The sequence below is a fragment of the Mustelus asterias genome, chromosome 13, assembly GCF_964213995.1.
Source record: "Mustelus asterias chromosome 13, sMusAst1.hap1.1, whole genome shotgun sequence".
Taxonomy (NCBI): Eukaryota; Metazoa; Chordata; class Chondrichthyes; order Carcharhiniformes; family Triakidae; genus Mustelus; species Mustelus asterias.
The window spans coordinates 34,566,055-34,585,311 of record NC_135813.1 but is presented as its reverse complement, the minus strand read 5'-3'; the positions used below and the strand labels follow the sequence as shown (position 1 = coordinate 34,585,311).

The window sequence follows — 19,257 nt, the reverse complement described above, 5'->3', positions numbered from 1 at the left end:
CTGACCTCGCCCAATTCTCCGGTCCCACTGCGGTGAATAGAATTTTGGCTGAGTACCATATTCTCTGTTCTCGCTGGCAACCATTGCAGGGCGAACGAGATTGGAGAATCCAGGCCACTGCCAGTCAGCTTTTCATGAAGCCTATCATCAACTAATGTATCAGTTAAATATGTTGTGCATTTCTTTTCAACTCAATCCCACCACTCCCTGCCACCTATTCAAACTAAAAAACCCCCAACACCCTAATTATACATGTAATTAAAGAGGCAAAAAACCGACTTTAGTGATTATTATACGTAGGTCATGATATGTCTAGTGGCACTCCATTTCTGTAGAACTGCCTAAAATATGATATTGACATTGAAAGAATTCCATGTGGATCTTATCGTTATTCTGGACATGATACAATTTTCTTTTTCGAACATATCTTGTTAATTATTGGATTTTGAAGAGTGTAAGTTGCGGAATGCTATAGCAATGTGGAGACCTGGAAAATATCCCCCAGGCTAGCAACCCGTACGAGTGAGATAATGTGGTTAACTCATCAGGCAGGCTTCCTGTGAGGCAGTCCCCAATGTACCAATGCTTATCTTCTAATCTTGTTAGTCTTTTCGGATGAAAGAATCAATGACCGTCCTTCATTATTAATTAACAGTTTGTGTGTGCCGATTGTGACTTTTCAATCAGCGCAAAACTCAAACTTTTAGAACACCGTTCACTTTGTAGCGAGCACGGGATTGATAAATGTCCATGGGAACAGCATTCCAGCACGACCAAACACCCCAGGCAACTGAACATTGACAGGGCTATGGGGAAGTGATTAACTGGATAGTTTTTTTAAAGTTTATTTATTAGTCACAAGTAGGCTTACAATAATACTGCAATGAAGTTGCTGTGAAAATCCCTGAGTTGCCACACTCTGACACCTGTTTGGGTACACTGAGGGAGAATTTAGCATGGCCAACGCACCTAACCAGTCTTTCGGACTGTGGGAGGAAACCCACACAGACACCGGGAGAATGTGCAAATTCCACACAGACAGTGACCCAAGCTGGGAATTGAACCCGGGTCCCTGGCGCTGTGAGGCAGCAGTGCTAACCCCTGTACCACTGGGCAGGATGGAGTGAAAGACCTTCTTCTATGCTGTGTGGTTTTGTTGGAAAATGTTTCTCCACACCAGCCCCCCTCTCCACCCAACACAAGTTGAAAAGAAACCAGAGCGTCAGGATTACAAATGTTTGCCGGTCAACGATTCATGACCTACAATGTTTCAGTTTGATTGCAATCTGCCCGGCAGATTGCATTTGGTTTTACTGGGCAACAATCAATCAAGTTATTTTTGTGATTTCATTGTTCGCCCAGTAAGTAATATGATGATGCAGTTGGTTCAATCAGTTGAAGTTTGTTTTTGTGCTGTGCTCACTCACAATGGGGCTACGAATGTGAATAGATTTTAGTCATCCACCCAGCTTGTAATCACTGTAAAAGACCAACAATGTAGTAAAGATTACCTGTCAAAATATTGTTTCCCCATCAAATGGAAAGTGTATAAATATAATTAGTGGATGCTGGGTGCGATATTTTGTGGTCTTGGTATCTTGTTATGATCACAGTCGTTCTGCTGTGTGCCTAATGCCATTACAGTAGTTCCTAGCCAACATGTAGGCGCAATCCCTCGAGGTTTGAGATCTCATTTATTGTAAGTTAACTGAGTAATGGAGAAGAGAATCTATTTCTGTAAGTTATATGAGCAACGGAGAAGGCACCAGGTTACTTAATCTTCTTCCCATTGTGGTGTCTATGGCTGCATACCTACGAGGATACAAGATAGCGTAACTGAAGAAATGTGTGGCATTAGGGAGAGATACAATGTACAGCAAGTATATTGGACTCAGATTTTATTTTGTTCAATAGATGCCTGAGTAATGATGGCTCACAAAATTGGTAATATAGTCGTCATATAAACTGCAAGGGTGAAGCTTGGTTTTAAATTACTTCACATTATTTCCCATTATTATTACCATTGCAGTGTGATACAAGTGAAAATAAGGGTGCATGTTGGGTGCCAGAAAATGTCAACATCATATTTGAGGCAGTTTTACAATAATGGAATGCCACCAAATATATCATGAACTACCTATAACAATCATTAAAGTCAGTTTTTTGCCTGTTAAATCACATGTATATTTAGGGTGTTGAGGATTTTTTAGTTTGAATAAGTGGTGGGAGCAGGGAGTGGTGGAATTGAGTTGAAAAGAAATGCACTTTCAATATTGTTATTAAAGAAACATAGAAGGAACTAATCTTTCCAAATGAAAAACCACACAGAATTATGTTCAGGAAGAAATTATTTTTCACTATTGTCTATATGAATCGAAATTTGAACTTTTAAGTTGAATATTACGTAATATAGAGATTACACTCATTTCCAAGTGTGCAGGAACTTTATTTACCGAGTTCTTTACTTTGCTTTAAAATTGCTTCAGCCCCAGCTTTGACAAAGGGTCGTCTGGACTCAAAACGTCAGCTCTTTTCTCTCCTTACAGATGCTGCCAGACCTCACAGAGTCATAGAGTCATAGAGGTTTACAGCATGGAAACAGGCCCTTCGGCCCAACTTGTCTATGCTGCCCTTTTTAAAAAGAAATCCCCTAAACTAATCCCAATTGCCCGCATTTGGCCCATATCCCTCTATACCCATCGTATCCATGTAACTATCTAAATGCTTTTTAAAAGATAAAATTGTACCCGCCTCTATTACTACTTCTGGCAGCTTGTTCCAGACACTCACCACCCTCTGTGTGAAACAATTGCCCCTCTGGACACTTTTGTATCTCTCCCCTCTCACCTTAAACCTATGCCCTCTAGTTTCAGACTCCCCTACCTTTGGGAAAAGATATTGACTATCTACCTTGTCTATGCCCTTCATTATTTTATAGACCTCTATAAGATCACCCCTCAGCCTCCTACGCTCCAGAGAAAAAAGTCCCAGTCTATTCAACCTCTCCTTATAACTGAATCCATCAAGTCCTGGTAGCTTCCTAGTAAATCTTTTCTGCACTCTTTCTAGTTTAATAACATCCTTTCTATAATAGGGTGACCAGAATTGCACACAGTATTCCAAGTGTGGCCTCACCAATGTCTTGTACAACTTTAACAAGACGTCCCAACTCCTATGTTCAATGTTCTGACCGATGAAACCAAGCATGCCGAATGCCTTCTTCACCACTCTGTCCACCTGTGACTCCACTTTCAAGGAGCAATGAACATGTACCCCTAGATCTCTTTGTTCTGTAACTCTCCCCAACGCCCTACCATTAACTGAGTCAGTCCTGCCCTGGTTCAATCTACCAAAATGCATGACCTCGCATTTGTCAAAATTAAACTCCATTTGCCATTCATCAGCCCACTGGCCCAATTGATCAAGATCCCGTTGCAATTGGAGATAACTTTCTTCACTGTCCACTATGCCACCAATCTTGGTGTCAACTGCAAACGTACGAACCATGTCCCCTATATTCTCATCCAAATCATTAATATAAATGACAAATAACAGTGGGCCCAGCACTGATCCCTGAGGCACACCGCTGGTCACAGGCCTCCAGTTTGAAAAACAACTCTCCACAACCACCCTCTGGCTTCTGTCAAGAAGCCAATTTTGTATCCATTTAGATACCTCACCCTGGATCCCGTGAGATTTTACTTTGTGCAACAACCTACCATGCGGTACCTTGTCAAAGGCCTTGCTAAAGTCCATGTAGACAACATCAACTGCGCTGCCCTCATCTACCTTCTTGGTTACCCCTTCAAAAACTCAATTAAATTTGTGAGACATGATTTTCCACTCACAAAGCCAAGCTGACTGTCCGTAATCAGTCTTTGCATCTCTAAATGACTGTAGATCCTGTCTCTCAAGATACCTTCCAACAACTTACCCACCACAGATGTGAGACTCACTGGCCCGTATTTCCCAGGCTTTTCCCTGCAGCCCTTTTTAAACAAAGGCACAACATTTGCCACTCTCCAATCTTCGGGCACCTCACCCGTGACTGTCGATGATTCAAATATCTCGGCGAGGGGACCCACAATTTCCTCCCTAGCCTCCCACAATGTCCTGGGATATACCTCATCAGCTCCCGCCGATTTATCTACCTTGATGCACTTTAAGACTTCCAGCACCTCCTTCTCTGTAATATATACACTCCTCAAGACATCAATATTTATTTCCCCAAGTTCCCGAACATCCATGCTTTCTCAACAGTAAATACTGATGAGAAATATTCATTTAGGATCTCACCCATCTCTTGTGGATCCGCACATAGATGACCTTGTTGATCCTTAAGAGGCCCTACTTTCTCCCTTGTTACTCTTTTGCCCTTCATATATTTGTAGAACCTCTTCAGATTCTCCTTTGCCTTATCTGCCAAAATAATTTTGTGTCCCCTTTTTGCCCTCCTGATTTCTCTCTTAACTCTACTCCTACACCCCCTATACTCTTCAAGAGATTCACTTGATCCCAGCTGCCTATGTACCTCATGTGCCTCTTTCTTCTTCTTGACCAGGGCCTCAATATCCCGAGTCATCCAGGGTTCCCGACTTCTGCCAGCCTTGCCCTTCACTCTAAGAGGAATGTGTTTACCCTGAACCCTGGTTAACACACTTTTGAAAGGATGCCACTTACCAGACGTCCCTTTACCTTCCCACAGACTTTTGAAAGTTCCTGCCTGATACCATCAAAATTGGCCTTGCCCCAATTTAGAATATTAACTTTGGGGGCAGACCTATCATTCTCCATAGCTATCTTAAAACTAATAGGATTATGGTCACTGGTCCCAAAGTGCTCCCTCACTAACACTTCTGTCACCTGCCCTTCCTTATTTCCCAAGAGGAGGTCAAGTTTTGCCCCCTGTCTATTCGGGCCATCCACATACTGAATGAGAAATTCCTCCTGAATACACTCAACAAATTTCTCTCCATCCAACCCTCTAATACTATGGCTCTCCCAGTCAATGTTGGGAAAATTAAAATCTCTGACTATTACCACCCTATTTTTCTTGGAGCTATCTGCAGTCTCCTTACATATTTGCTCCTCAATTTCCCGCTGACTATTTGGAGGCCTATAGTATAACCCTATCAAAGTGATTTCCCCCTTCTTATTTCTCAGTTCTACCCATATAGACTCAGTGGCCGAACCCTCGGATATATCCCCTCTCAGTACGGCCGTGATGCTTTCCCTCATCAAAAGTGCAGCTCCCCCTCCTCTCTTACCTCCTGTTCTATCTTTCCTATAGCATCTGTACCTTGGAACATTAAGCTGCCATTCCTGTCCCTCCCTTAGCCATGTTTCAGTAATTATTGTAATATCCCAGTCCCACGTACCCATCAATGCCCTGCAGAGATTTTCCAGCATTTTCTCTTTTGGTTAGCTCCAGCTTCTTTGACTCCCGGCTTGGGTGACTGCCTGTGTGGAGTTCTCCCTGTGTCTGCGTGGGTTTCCTCCAGGTGCTCCGGTTTCTTCCCACAGTCCAAAGATGTGCAGGTTAGGTTGATTGACTATGCTAAATTGCCCCTTACTGTCAGGGGGTGAGCAGGGTATATAAGTGGGGTAAATGCAAAATACTGCGGATGCTGGAATCTGAAACAAAAACAGGAAAATGCTGGAAAATCACAGCAGGTCTGACAGCATCTGTGGAGAGAGAGTAGCACAAAACCTTTCTCTTCATAGATTCTGTCAGACCTGCTGAGATTTTCCAGCATTTTTCTGTTTTTGTTAAATAAATGGGGTTGTGGGCCTGTGTAGAATTATGGTAAGTGCAGACTCAATGGGCCAAATGGCCTCTTTCTGCATTGTAGAGATTCTATGATTCTAGTAGCTTCTGCATTATCCATTTTCTTATCTGAATAAACACACAGCTTTAATCAGGCAAAAAATATTGAGCATCAGTAGTAACAGGCTCACATAATCAAACATAGAACAATTAAATACTAAGGTGAGGCGGTCGGGGGGGAATCTCCAGTCATTCATGCTGATGGGATTCTCCATTCCCTCTGGAAGTGCATCCACTTCCGTGGGTTTCATGGTGACGTGGGGGGCAATCAATGGGAAATCCCATTGCCAGCAGCGGGAATAGAGAATCCTGCCACCAGTGAACATCACGCCACCTCCCACCGCCGAGAAACACATGGCTGGGAGGCCGGACAATTCCCACCTACATCTTTGATGTGTTGAACTTGTAGTTCAGACAGTTGCTGAAGTGATCCAATGCATCAACATTGGTATAATCATTTGTAATTTACACTGTTGGCGAGATGCTCTGTCATCTGAACAAATGGACACAATTGAATAATTTCAGCAGTTAATTCCTTGAGAGGAAAAAGTAAGGAAAGGTAAGGGTGGGGGTGAGAGTGGGGAGGAAAGGTGCAGTGCAGAGGTGTGGTGGGGGAGATGACCTGGGAGATGGTTTCTACACATTTTGCAGTGTCTGTTAAAGGAATGTGTCAAAGCTTTCTCTCTAATCCTGATGCTGAATCTCTACTATTGATTCTTAGCACCCTGAAATCCAAATTTCAAAGCTGTTGCAAATGCTCGCAGTTAAGTTTATGTAAGCTGATCATGCTTCAGTCAAGCTATTTTGCTTTATCGATTTCAAATTGCTTTTTGCTTTTTTGCCAGCTGGGACCTAACTAGACTCCCTACCACTGGTGCCAATGCCCAGTTGATTTCCAAAGATACGTGGAATAACTTAATCTATGAGTCTTTTTTTTCTCCTTTCCAGGAAGCATTGATCCACTTTCTTTGGCCGAAGCAGAGGCATAACATGAGACTTTGATTTGATTTTGATTTGATTTATTATTGTCACATGTATTGGTATACAGTGACAAGTATTGTTTCTTGCGCACTATACAGACAAAGCATACCGTTCATAGAGAAGGAAAGGAGAGAGTGCAGAATGTAGTGTTACAGTCATAGCTAGGGTGTAGAGAAAGATCAACTTAATGCAAGGTAGGTCCATTCAAAAGTCTGGTGGCAGCAGGGAAGAAGCTGTTCTTGAGTTGGTTGGTATGCGACCTCAGACTTTTGTATCTTTTTCCCGACGGAAGAAGGAAGACATGGAGGATCGCAGCATTTCATAGTTTTACAATTTTATTTTACCATCTCGACAACATTAAGGAATAGATCCAATGATCTCCAAGCAAAACTATATTAAAATGGCCCCCTTACTATTAAAGTACCATTAGAGATAGGATAACTACTTCTGAGACAAACACTTTGACGGAATTGATCACAAAATAAATACATTTTCAACTGCATTTTCTCTCTCGCTCTCATTCCAGAAATGACCGGAACAGTTGCTGATATCTCTTTGGTCCATTGGAAGCAGCAGTGGCTGGAGAATGGCACCTTGTATTTCCACGTCTCCATGAGCAACGCTGAGCACCTGTCGCAGATAACTCCGCCGACTCTGCGAGAGCCCTCCGAGATAGTGGAGGAGCAGATGCACGTCCTTCACGTCTCGGTTATGGTGAGCTCTCTTTAAATCAGTCACATTCTCTTTCCTACTTGACAATAATATTGGTGGGTTGAGCTTTAATTTCTCAGTCAGGGAAATTAAGCCCTGTTGATAATGTGTAAATACCATTACAAGTCAGTAAAGGAACAATGTATCTCGATTGATTGGGAAACTGTCCCACCCAATAGTATGAGTGGAACGGAGTGCTGAAAAAAGTCTCCAGATACTGTCAGAGCCAGTGTGAATTGATGGTTGGGAATTCTATGCCACTAAATGAGAGGGCGTGATTGCTGTGTTCACAGTTCACCCACATGATGAATTTTTTGTTCCTAATAGACGTGCTGCTGAATGGATACATTAATTGGGCAGCACGGGTGTTAAAATTGGTATGTTGGGTTGTTTACTCATCATCCAGTGTTTGGATCAATAGCGATTTCAACAGAAAAAGAATTGAGGCCTGGCAACATTTCACATGCCTGCAATTTCAAAGGAAAGTCAGGAGGAATCATTTAGAGAATTGAAAGGGGAGAAAATATTACATATTACTGGCCTTGAACTCAACTGCTGGGCATCAGGTCATTTGTTTTTTTTCGCTCATGAAACCAGTGAATGGAAATCTGCTGTGATTATTTTCTGAAGAGGTTGAATGAAATGCAGCAGCTGTGACACAAGTCCTTGACTCTTGTGACAGAGACGCCACAGTGCAATGGAAACACCCTTGCTGGTATGATAATGAAGAATTGCGAGATACAGCATTGTATCATGCAAAACATTAAATGGTTAGCTCTGTTGTGAATTGAGTTCCGAGCTGGTGTGGAATATGATCCGTTCATCTCGAGGACCTAGCTATGAATCCAGTTTAGATCCATGGGATATCAGTGTTATTGCGGGTCAAGTGGATGTGTCCACCTCCAAGGTACACCCGCACCGATCATAAACACATTAGAAAATCAGAGGAACATTCCTTTCCATCTTGCTCATTTAGATGAATTTGTGCTGTTTCACATAATATTCAGTTGTAGTTTTGTGCTTGAGTTTGTACCTTTTTGGGTCGAATTCATCAATTTCCTCCATCATCTTAAATGTGTGCATAGTTTTGAGATTATAACAGTATGAAATTAGCAAAGATAACCCCTCTATTCAAGAAGAGAGGGAGGCAGAAAGCAGGAAACTACAGGCCAGTTAGCTTGACGTCTATTGAGGGAAAAATGTTAGAACTGATCATTAAAGAGGTTATAGCTGGACACATAGACAAGCTCAAGGTAATTGGAAAGATTCATTGTTTTATGAAAGGGAAATCATGTTTAACCAATTTACTAGAGTTTTTTGAATAAGTTAGAATTGCTGGGGTTAGAGGGGAGCCTGTAGATGTTCTGTACTTGGATTTCCAGAAAGCATTTGCTAAGTTGCCACATCAAAGGTTATTGCAAAAAAAAAGCTCCTGATGTAGGGAGTAACATATTCGCCTGGATTAAAGATTGGCTAGCTGGTAGGAAACAATATGTGACATATGGAGTCAGCAGAGGTTTGTGCTGTGGCACCAACTTTGAAGAGGGGTGCAAAGGCATGGTAGCTAAATTTGCAAATGACACAAAGATAGGTTGGAGAGTATGTTGTGTCAAAGACATACTGAGTTTGTATTTGGATATAGATAGGTTGAGTGAGTGGATAAAAATCTTGCAGCTAGAGTATACTGTAGCAAAGTGTGAAAGTTGTTCGCTTTGGCAGGATGAATAAAAAAGCATAGTATTACTTAAATAGTGAACAACTGCAAAATGTCAAGATGCAGAGGGATCTAGGTGCTCTTGTGCATGAGTCACAAAACATTAATATGCAGGTACCGCACGTAACCGAGAAGGCTAATGGAATGCTATCCTTTATTGTGAGAGGAATTGAATATAAAAGTATGAATGCTATGCTTCAATAAGACAGGGCATTGGTGAGCCCACTTCTCAAATACTCTGTGCAATTTTAGTGTCTTTAGTTAAGGAAAAATATGAATGTGTTGGAAGCAGTTCAGAGGAGGTTTACTAGATTGATACCTGGAATGAGTGGATTGTCTTACACAGATGGGTTGGAAAGGCTGGACTTGTTTCCATCAGAGTTTAGAGGAGTGAGGGGTCACTTGATTTAAGGAGATAAGATCCTGAATGGATTTGACAAGATAGACATGGAAAGGATGTTTCCTCTTGTGTGTGAGTCCAGAATTAGGGGGCACTGTTTTTAAAATTAAGGGTTTCTCTTATAGGACAGAGCTTAGGGGAATTTTTTTCCACTTAAAAGCTTGTGCAACTCTGCCTCAGCAGGCAGTGGAGGCAAGGTCACTGAATATTTTTAAGGCACCGGTAGATAGATTCTCGTTAGGCAATGAAATCAAAGGTTATTGGGGGAGATGGTAAAGTAGAACTCAACACAAGCTGATCAGCCATGATCTTATTGAATGGCAGAGTGGGCTCAAGGGGCTGAATGGCCTACTTATATTCCTATTCCTTAGAGATCCTTTGTTTGTATGTTCGTATGACACAAACGCAGCTTTGGCAATATGGACATACAAAGCAAGGTGAATGGTTGGATTCTGAGAAGTGTAGAGGAGCATTGACACCTTGGATTGTGGGACGTTCATCAAGTCCAAAGGCGCGCTGATTCAGATATATACATTGGAAATGAATGGAGGAAATTAGTAGATTTGACCAAATCAAATTGGAAAACACACACACTTGGATTGCACATCTACTGATGTCTGCAGGATGTCAGTTAGTTAGATAAAGAAGGTTAAGAAGGCATATGTAATACTTGCTTTTATTGCCTGAGAAATAGGATGTAATAGCATGAAGGCTGTGCGAGAATGATACAGAAGACTAGCTAAATGCCAGTTAGTGTACTATGTACAGTCCTGGTCGCCACATGATGGGATTACATTGCGTAGAGAAGGTACAGAAGAGATTTACAAGAATGTCAGAAATGGAGAATCTCAGTTCTCTCAGAAAAAATTGAAATGGTTGGAATTGTTTGCTTTGGAACAGAGGAGGCTGAGGAGTGCATTAATTGATCTATATGAATTTATGTCAGGCCTGGATAGAGTGGATAGGAAGACTTTATTTCTCTTAGCAAAGAGCAAGCATGGATTTAAAGTAATAGGTAGCATGTTTAGAAGTGGGTTGAGCAGTAAATTTTCAACCAAAGGGTCCTGGGTTCCAGAACTCACTGCTGGAAAAGGGGTGGAGGCTGAAATTCTCAATGCATTTAAAGAACTGCTTGGGTGTGCACTTGAAGGGCCACAACCTTCAGGGCTACGATGAAAAGCTTGAAGGCTGAATAAATATTTTTGGTGGGCAAAGAAAAGATGGGCCAAATGGCCTCCTCCTGTTGAGTATAGGTTTTTCTATGTTTCTGTTAGTTAATAGCAAAACGGTGCTCACAATTCAGCAGTCGAGGTCCGAGGGACCAAGAGGATAGGTGTTCTGGGAAGCAGAAACGTCACATGGGTAGTTAGCAGTGCATTACCGGGACTGGAGGCAGAGTACAGCTATTTTCATTCCTCATGAAGCTGTGTGCCTTTAACACTGGGTCTGAACTATTCATCCCACTCATCATCCCGAGCAACTTCACTTTCATGAGCGCAACATGCAGAGAGAACTAAATTGCTTTGAGAATGTGTCCGCGGGTTTGTGCTCTGTACTTGGGGGAATGGCTGAAGTTGATTGCCACATCACAGGGGCCTTTACAGTTCATAATTTGATTGGCATATAAAACACAAGGCCTCCATCTGGGGAATGCTTGAGTTTTACTATGAAACTGAAGAGCAGGTTGTATTGTGTTCAGTGAACTATATGTTCAGAGCTTGATTGATTCTCCTTGAAGAAACTATTTTTAGCACTCCTCTTTGGGACGTTCATCAAGTCCGAAGGCACGCTGAATCAGACGTATACATTGGAAATGAATGGAGGAAATTAGCAGATTTGACCTAATGTGCACCGAATCAGATTGGAAAACCCACACACTTGAATATGTGTGCCAGATTGTGCAGACGGGTGACTAAAGAAGGATGGTGAACATTTTGAATGTCACAAGAACTGTTAGTAGGTCATTGCTGGTGTTAAGGTAGGAATATGAAATGGTTGCTTTATCTCGGCTAGGAACCATTGTGTAGACTTTATGCACTCACATTGCTAATGGAAGCAGTTATTAGCTAATTCCAGTGTTATTAAATTTGGCAAACGTTCAATGGTAAGAACTGTTTCCTCTTAAGAATCTGTGCTTAATGAATTGCTGATTGACATTTTAGTTCAATAGACACTTGAAGGCAGGTATCATTGCAAAGGTGTCATCATCACAAGAAAACTGATGCAGCATACAGAGACTGGTATCAATTTCACTGAACTGTCACAGGCCTGCAAGAAATTCGCAGTTAAAATCAGATAATTAGTTGCTGATTACTTGTTCTCATTGGCTGTTGTGGTACCATACCAAAGTTGCAGTGTTTCTACATTTAATGGAGAAATTTAAAGCCAGAGAAAGCTTGCACACAAGAAATATCCTGTTTTACCGTGACTTTTAAAATAAACTGATTTCTCCCTTGAAGAAATTGCCCTTTGTGATCATTACCAAATGTATCTATGGGTGGAATTTTTCAGAGAGGTAAGTAATGGGAATTTGCGGCACTCTGAGCAATACAAAAGCCGTAATGTGATTCTCGCCAGTAGGGGGGTTGGAGTCTCAGCTCGCCTATGAAGCCGGCTGCTGAGTTCTACGGGGCACCATTGTGCAGTCGACCTGATGTCCAAAGATGTGCGGGTTAGGTTGATTGGCCATGCTAAAAATTGCCCTTAGTGTCCTGAGATGCATAGATTAGAGGGATTAGTGGGTAAATATGTAGTGATATGGGGGTAGGGCCTGGGTGGGATTGTGGTCGGTGCAGACTCGATGGGCCGAATGGCCTCTTTCTGTGCTGTAGGGTTTCTTTGATTTCTCTTTGATTTCTTTGATGTACCAGTATACTGGGGGATCTGTCACTCTCCCCCCCATCCTCTCTAGGGACATCATCCCCCATCCCCAATCAGCGCTCCCACCGATCTGAAGAGTTTTCCCCTTCCCTCCAATGGACCTCCCATGCCCCATCAGACTTCAACCCCTCTCATCTGGTTGGCTGCAGTCAGAAAATAAGTTCCAAAAATGATGATTTTATTAAATTGAGCAGGACTTGAAGGAAAGCACATGCTCACGCCCACACACAACATTTCTGCCTTAAGTAGCAGTGCTGGAAATACCATTAAATGTTCCAGCTTGTTCAGTGAGCGGTAACAGGATTTTTAATGGCAGTCTGAGTAATAACTATTGAAAAACAACCGATCTAGCCCTGAAAAGATAATGGAATGTTAACTTTTTTCCATTATGGATTAATGATTTTTTAAACTAGATTTTTCTAAAGGTTTTATTTCATGATCTTTGGAATACTGCCTTGACATGTGTATGTTCCTCTTCGTCTTTCACCCTGTGTCATTTTTTAAAAATGGTTTGATGATTAGTGCAATTCATTCCTCATTGGCTGTCTGTTGAAATTCTTTAATGTGACTGGTTGTCTGGATAGCTTGATGACCTCATTGCAGCTCGATACTGGGAATCCCCACTAAACCACTCGACAATCAATTTGAATGATGACAGAGTTAGGGGGCGATCTTCCCAAAAGATTTCCAAGTGCGGAACGAGCACGAAAACTCGTCTTATGGCACTTAGTAAAAAAAAAGTGCCAGAATGTGCTTCACACCAGTAGGGGGTGGGGGCGGAGCCTAACCTTGCCAATGAAGCCAGCTGCTGAGCTCTAGGTGCACAGGCATCCCAATCTCCCAGTGTGCTGTGTATACACAGTGTACTGGGAGATTTATCACTCCCCCACAACCCATCACGGACATCAGGACCCACCACCGGTCGCTCCCTGTGTCGACCTCCCTCCCTCCCCCCTCCCCCCCCCCCCCCACCATACATCGCCCCTCTTAATCTGGCTTTTGATCACCTCTGCCATCCCACTGTTTGAGCAGAGCTGGTGTACAATGAAAACCAGGGAGCCACATGGAACAGGATGATCAGCAGTCCCTTATTTTACAGAATTATTCCATATTTGAGGTAACTGTCCCGTATGCCCCTCCCCCCCCACCCCCCCCAGTCTGGCTCTCAAAGATCTAACAGTCACCCACCCCCCCATTTGTTCTCACAGACTCTGACATCAGAGTATCCCCTTAATTTTCTCTGTGAGAGTTGGTCACCCTGACATGTAACATGGTGGAGTGCAGGCAACTATCCGGTCCCACTAGCTTCCACAGTTTCTTTGGAGCACCTCTTGTAGATAGATCACATCCGTCTTCTCCTTCTCCCCCACCAAGACATCCAATGCAGTGTCAAGGAATCTTGGAAGGTGCTCTCTCCCCTGTTTTTACACACTTCAATCTCTTTTCTGCTCAACTGTCTTCCAGCATTTGCTCCAGCCAAAATTCATTTCTCCTCAAGAGGAATAGGCAGGCTTTAGGTATTGTGGCCTGGCTTTAAGTGGTGCCAGTCTCACACAAACTGGGACCCCCTGCTGAGGCATGTAGCCACTCAACGTCACAGTAACGATCGTGCAGATTTTCAGGCAGCATCAAGTTGGTGTGCTGCTAACCTTTGAAGCAATGGGCGTGAGTTGTGCATTGGGATCCTTGAGTATTTTTTCAGAGCTCCTGGTGTGTCTCATAGTAGGTTGCTTTTTCCAGTGTGGCATGGTGGCACAGTGGTTAGCACTGCTGCCTCATAAGAGCCAGGGACCCAGGTTTGATTCCTGGCTTGGGTCACTGTCTGTCCAGAGTCTGCCGTGGGTTTTCTCTGGGTGCTCCGGTTTCCTCCCACAGTCGGAAAGACGTGCTGGTTAGGTGCATTGGCTATGCTAAATTCTCCCTCAGTGTATCCGAACAGGGACTGGAGTGTGGCGACTAGGGGATTTTCACAGTGACTTCATTGCAGTGTGAATATAAGCCTACTTTGTGAGTAATCAATAAACTTTAACTTAGAATGCAGTGAGTGGAGGAGGATAGTTTGATAATATAAACTGATTATATTTCTAGCAAAATGCAGTGAATGGAGGATAGTTTTTTGATACAAATTATTTGTGTAAAATCAATCCAGTTACTTACAACCATGACCTGGAATTTTCCAATATCTCCATTCTTGTTGTATTTAATGCTGTTACTATATGTAGCCTGAATAAATAGGCATGAAATGTATGCACTGCAACTGATTGATCCACAAAGAAAGATAGCTGGACTGAGAAAAGAGATTAGTTACTCCCTCTCGGGTTTTGGTGATCAGTGTTTGATTTCATCAATGGAGAGTATTAAAAAGTTGTGGGTAGAAAGATTCAAGCATCTAATTGAAGTTCGACAGACTGCAATTCAGGGAGATGGGATTTCAAGGTCAGGTCTTCTAAATGTTTCTGCATATTGTTAAGGGAGTGGGTATATTTGACTGCAGTAAAATGAACTGTGGCCACCCATTTCCATGGACGAGCTTGATTGTGAAAACACAGGACACTCGTGCCTTTGTAGTAAAGGCTTAAACGTGAATGCCAGGCAGCTGTCAAAAGGTGACAAACAGATATTGCACACTCAACCACTTGTGTTTGGCTCTGTTTTTTTGTAGCTTGTTGTGTAAGTACAACTGATTTTATTGAAAATGTTATCTGAATAATGTGCCATTCATATGAAAGCTCCAAATGTGCTTGTTTTTCATGTCTCCGTACTGAGTGATCAAATGTGATATAAAAAGAGAAACCTTATTACAGTGCTGCAATCCATTCGAGTAGGTCAAGCAACTAAGCACTCATTCCCGTTTTTAGCAGCGCTCTGACTTTATGAATAGCGCTAAGTGCTTTCTGTTTTACAAACCCATGTTCAAGGTCGCATTTGCAATTGAATTAGGATCTGATACTTGTTTTGTTATACAATTGGAATAAATATTTTTTTTTTAATTGGATAGTGATTAAAAATAAACCTTTTGATCAACTAGGAAAATATTGAAGCTTTTCCAGCAGACAACAAATTTGAAAATGCTCAGTTTCAGCTAATGCCATTTGTATTAATCTTCCTCACATTTTGTCACTTGCAAAGCTATATCATGCAGGTAAAAAGGCCAAAGGTGGGTACAGCAGCAGCCTGTTCCTGAGTTTTCCTCAGTTGTACACATTTCAGCCCTTCAAATCGGAAGTAATACTCAAATTTTCTCAAGAGGTGGACATCGTTGGGTCTTGTCAACAGCAAATTATTTTATTTCTCCTCTTGACCTCATGAAACTAAATGGAGGTTGGAACAGGTGACTGACTCTGAGCGATCTGTTAATGTTGCACAGTAACTGGCCATAAGGAGTGCTGAAAAGCACTGTGCTGTGAATTTACTCCTGAAGCTTATTTATTTATTAGTGCCACAAGTAGGCTGACATTAACACTGCAATGAAGTCACCGTGAAAATCCCCCAGTCACCACACTCCAGCGCCTGTTCAGGTACACTAAGGGAGAATTTAGCATGGCCGATGCACCTAACCAGCATGTCTTTCGGACTGTGGGAGGAAACCGGAGCACCCAGAGAAAACTCACGCAGACACGGGGAGAACATGCAGACTCCGCACACACAGTGACCCAAATCGGGAATCGAACCCGGGTCCCTGGCACTGCTAGGCAGCAGTGCTAACCACTGTGCCGCCAATTCCCAACACTTTTTTCATTTTTTCCCTCTCTGTTAATCCCGCCTGTTTTAAGAGTGCTTCTGACAATATAACTAAGTGGAGTTCAAACCTTGCCAAGTCTCCTGACATCAAACCCGTTTCCAACCCATAATTTGCAGGAGGAAAGCATAGAATCATTCTGCATTAACTATTGGGTACTTCAGCTTTAGAACCAGTGTACACTCAGGTGGAGGTTGTTCATCCCGTCACACCTCTGTTGGTTCTTTCATGGAGCTATCTTATTAATTCCATTTACCTGTTCTTGCCCATCAGTATTTTCTCTGAGTGTTTATCCCGCTCTCTTTTGAATACCACTCATGCTTCCATCAACCTTTCAGCCAACAAATCACTGAAAGAAAAGGTTTCCTCATGTTGTCTCATTTTTTTGCCAAACATCTTACACTTGTGACTCTTCTGTCACTGGAAATAACTTACCCTGACTTATTCCAGCAGAATTATTCATGATTTGAACACCCCCATCAAATCTCTTCCGAGCCTTCTCTAGCAGAGTCATAGAATCCCTACAGTGCAGAAGGAGGCCATTCGGCCCATCAATCCTGCACCGACCACAATCCCACCCAGGCCCTATCGCTGTAACCCCACATATTTACCATAAAAGTCCCCTGACATTCCCCTAACACTAAGGAGCAATTTAGCATGGTAAATCAACCTAACCCGCACATTTTTGAAGTGTGGGAGGAAACCGGAGCACCCGGAGGAAACCCTACTCTAATGATCAAGCTCATCCCCAACTTCTCACTTCTCTGCGTATAACTCAAGTGCCTCACAGAAACCCTTCAGTGCAGAATGAGGCCATTTGGCCCAATGAGTCTGCACCGACTCTCTGAAAGAACATCCCACCCAGACCCTCTTCTCTGCTCTATCCCCATAACCCTGTCCTTTTACTTTGGTTAATCTATTATGCATGCCCCTATGGACGACAGGTGTCCATAGGGGCATGCATAAAGAATCATGAGGTAGGCAAGATAACTTGAACACTGAGAGCTGTTTATTCAAAGGCAGATTTAAGACTGCCCAACAAGGACTCTGGGAGGAGCTAATTACCAGGGGGCACCTGACCCACACTCTTAAAGGGGCAGTCTGCACCCCAAACCCCAACATACAATGTATACACATTTATCACATAATACACCTAATTTACGCATCTTTGGACACTAAGGGGCAATTTAGCATTGGCCAATCCACCTAACCTGCACATCATTGGACTGTGGGAGGAAGTCGGAGCACCCGAAGGAAACCCATGCAGATACGGGGAGAATGTGCAAACTCCACCCAGACTGTCACCAAAATCGAACCCGGGTCCTTGGCACTGTGAGACAGCAGTGCTAAGCACTGTGCCGCCCATTCTGGGAATCCTGCACCATCCCCAAGATTTAGACATAATTCCTAAGATGTGATGCTTATAACTGAGTGCAAACTTCAGCTGCAGCGTAACCAGTGTGGTTCAGCATAACTTCTTTGCTTTTGTACTCTGTCACTCTATTACTAAAAACATGGAGGTACATTTTTTAACAACCTTCTCAACTTGTCCTGTCACTTGCAAAGATTTGGGTACATATATCCACAGGTCTCGCTCTATCTCACTCCTGACTCTCCAAAGCCGAGCCACCATCTACAAGACACAAGTCAGGAGTGTGATGGAATACTCCCCATTTGCCTGGATGTGTGTAGCTCCAACAGCACTCAAGAAGCTTGACACCATCCAGGACAAAGCAGCCCGCTTGATTGGCACCACATCTACAAACATTCAATCCCTCCACCACCGACGCTCAGTAGCAGCAGTGTGTACTATCTATAAGATGCACTGCAGCAATTCACCAAAGATACTTAGACAGCAACTTCCAAACCAACGACCACTTCCATCCAGAAGGACAAGGGCAGCAGATAAATGGGAACACCATCACCTGCAAGTTCCCCTCCAAGCCACTCACCATCCTGACTTGGAAATATATCGCTGTTCCTTCACAGTCGCTGAGCCAAAATCCTGGAATTCCCTCTCTAACGGCATTGTGGGTCAACTCACAGAATGTGGACTGCAGCGATTCAAGAAGGCAACGGACCACCAACTTCTCAAGGGCAACTAGGGGTGGGCAATAAATGCTGGCCAGCCAGCAACGCCCATGTCCCAGGAATGAATTTAAAACATGCCTTTGTGCCATTTAGTTCATACTGCCTCTCCTTATTCTTGCGTTAAATGTCATCTGCCATGTATCTGCCCGTTTCGCCAGCCTGCCTCTTCCTCTTGATACTTGATGTGTTCCTCTCACTGCTTTCGATTTTGTGTGATTTCAAGGAGGAATTAGATATAGCTCTTGGGGCGAAAGGGATCAAGGGATATGAGGGGGAAGGGGATATCAGGATATTGAATTTGATGATCAGCTATGACCATAATGAATGGCGGAGCAGGGCTCCAAGGGCTAAGTGGCCTGCTCCTGCTTCTAGTTTCTACATTTCTAGTTTCCACATTTCCGAACATTGTATCAGCTTATGAAGTTATATCCTGCATTCCCATGTCATGCGTGCACATAATATTGGCAGCAACTCTTTTTTTTCCCCCCTATTTAGTTTTCAGATAAATGCATGGAAGCTGCTGGGCTTGTGTCATGCAGTGAAATACTCTCTCAAACAAATTCTCCAGGTAATGGAGTTTTCATCCCCAATAAATCAGCTGAGGCGATTAAATTAGATCTGTATTCCACTGCGCTACATTTCAAAAGCTGTAATCTCAAATTAACTTGGGCAATAGGCATAATTCCTTTCATTGTCACCACTGCATCCTTGTTAATCATATCACTTGCTTATTATCGAACTGCTTGTATATTTTATTTATAAATAATAATGACATCATTTATCAAATCAAAATCAAATAGGCTTACATTCTCTTTATTGATTGGTTAATACCTTCTGGTTTTACCCAATGCCTTTTACTTATCAGACAACAATCTGTTAAGTAAAATAATTACTCCTCACAGCTGTTCTCTCGC

The 19,257-nt window shown here is 42.8% G+C and overlaps 1 protein-coding gene across 3 annotated transcripts in view; it reads left to right on the top strand.

Annotated features, from left to right (window-relative positions):
- The window catches only part of astn2 (astrotactin 2), a 1,763,595-nt gene that overhangs the window by 161,577 nt on the left and 1,582,761 nt on the right, over positions 1-19,257 (top strand). For all 3 annotated transcript variants that reach the window (XM_078226657.1, XM_078226658.1, XM_078226656.1), the window contains exon 2: positions 7,335-7,522. In XM_078226657.1, coding sequence (XP_078082783.1) covers positions 7,335-7,522 — 188 coding nt within the window. The remainder of the gene's footprint in view (positions 1-7,334; positions 7,523-19,257) is intronic.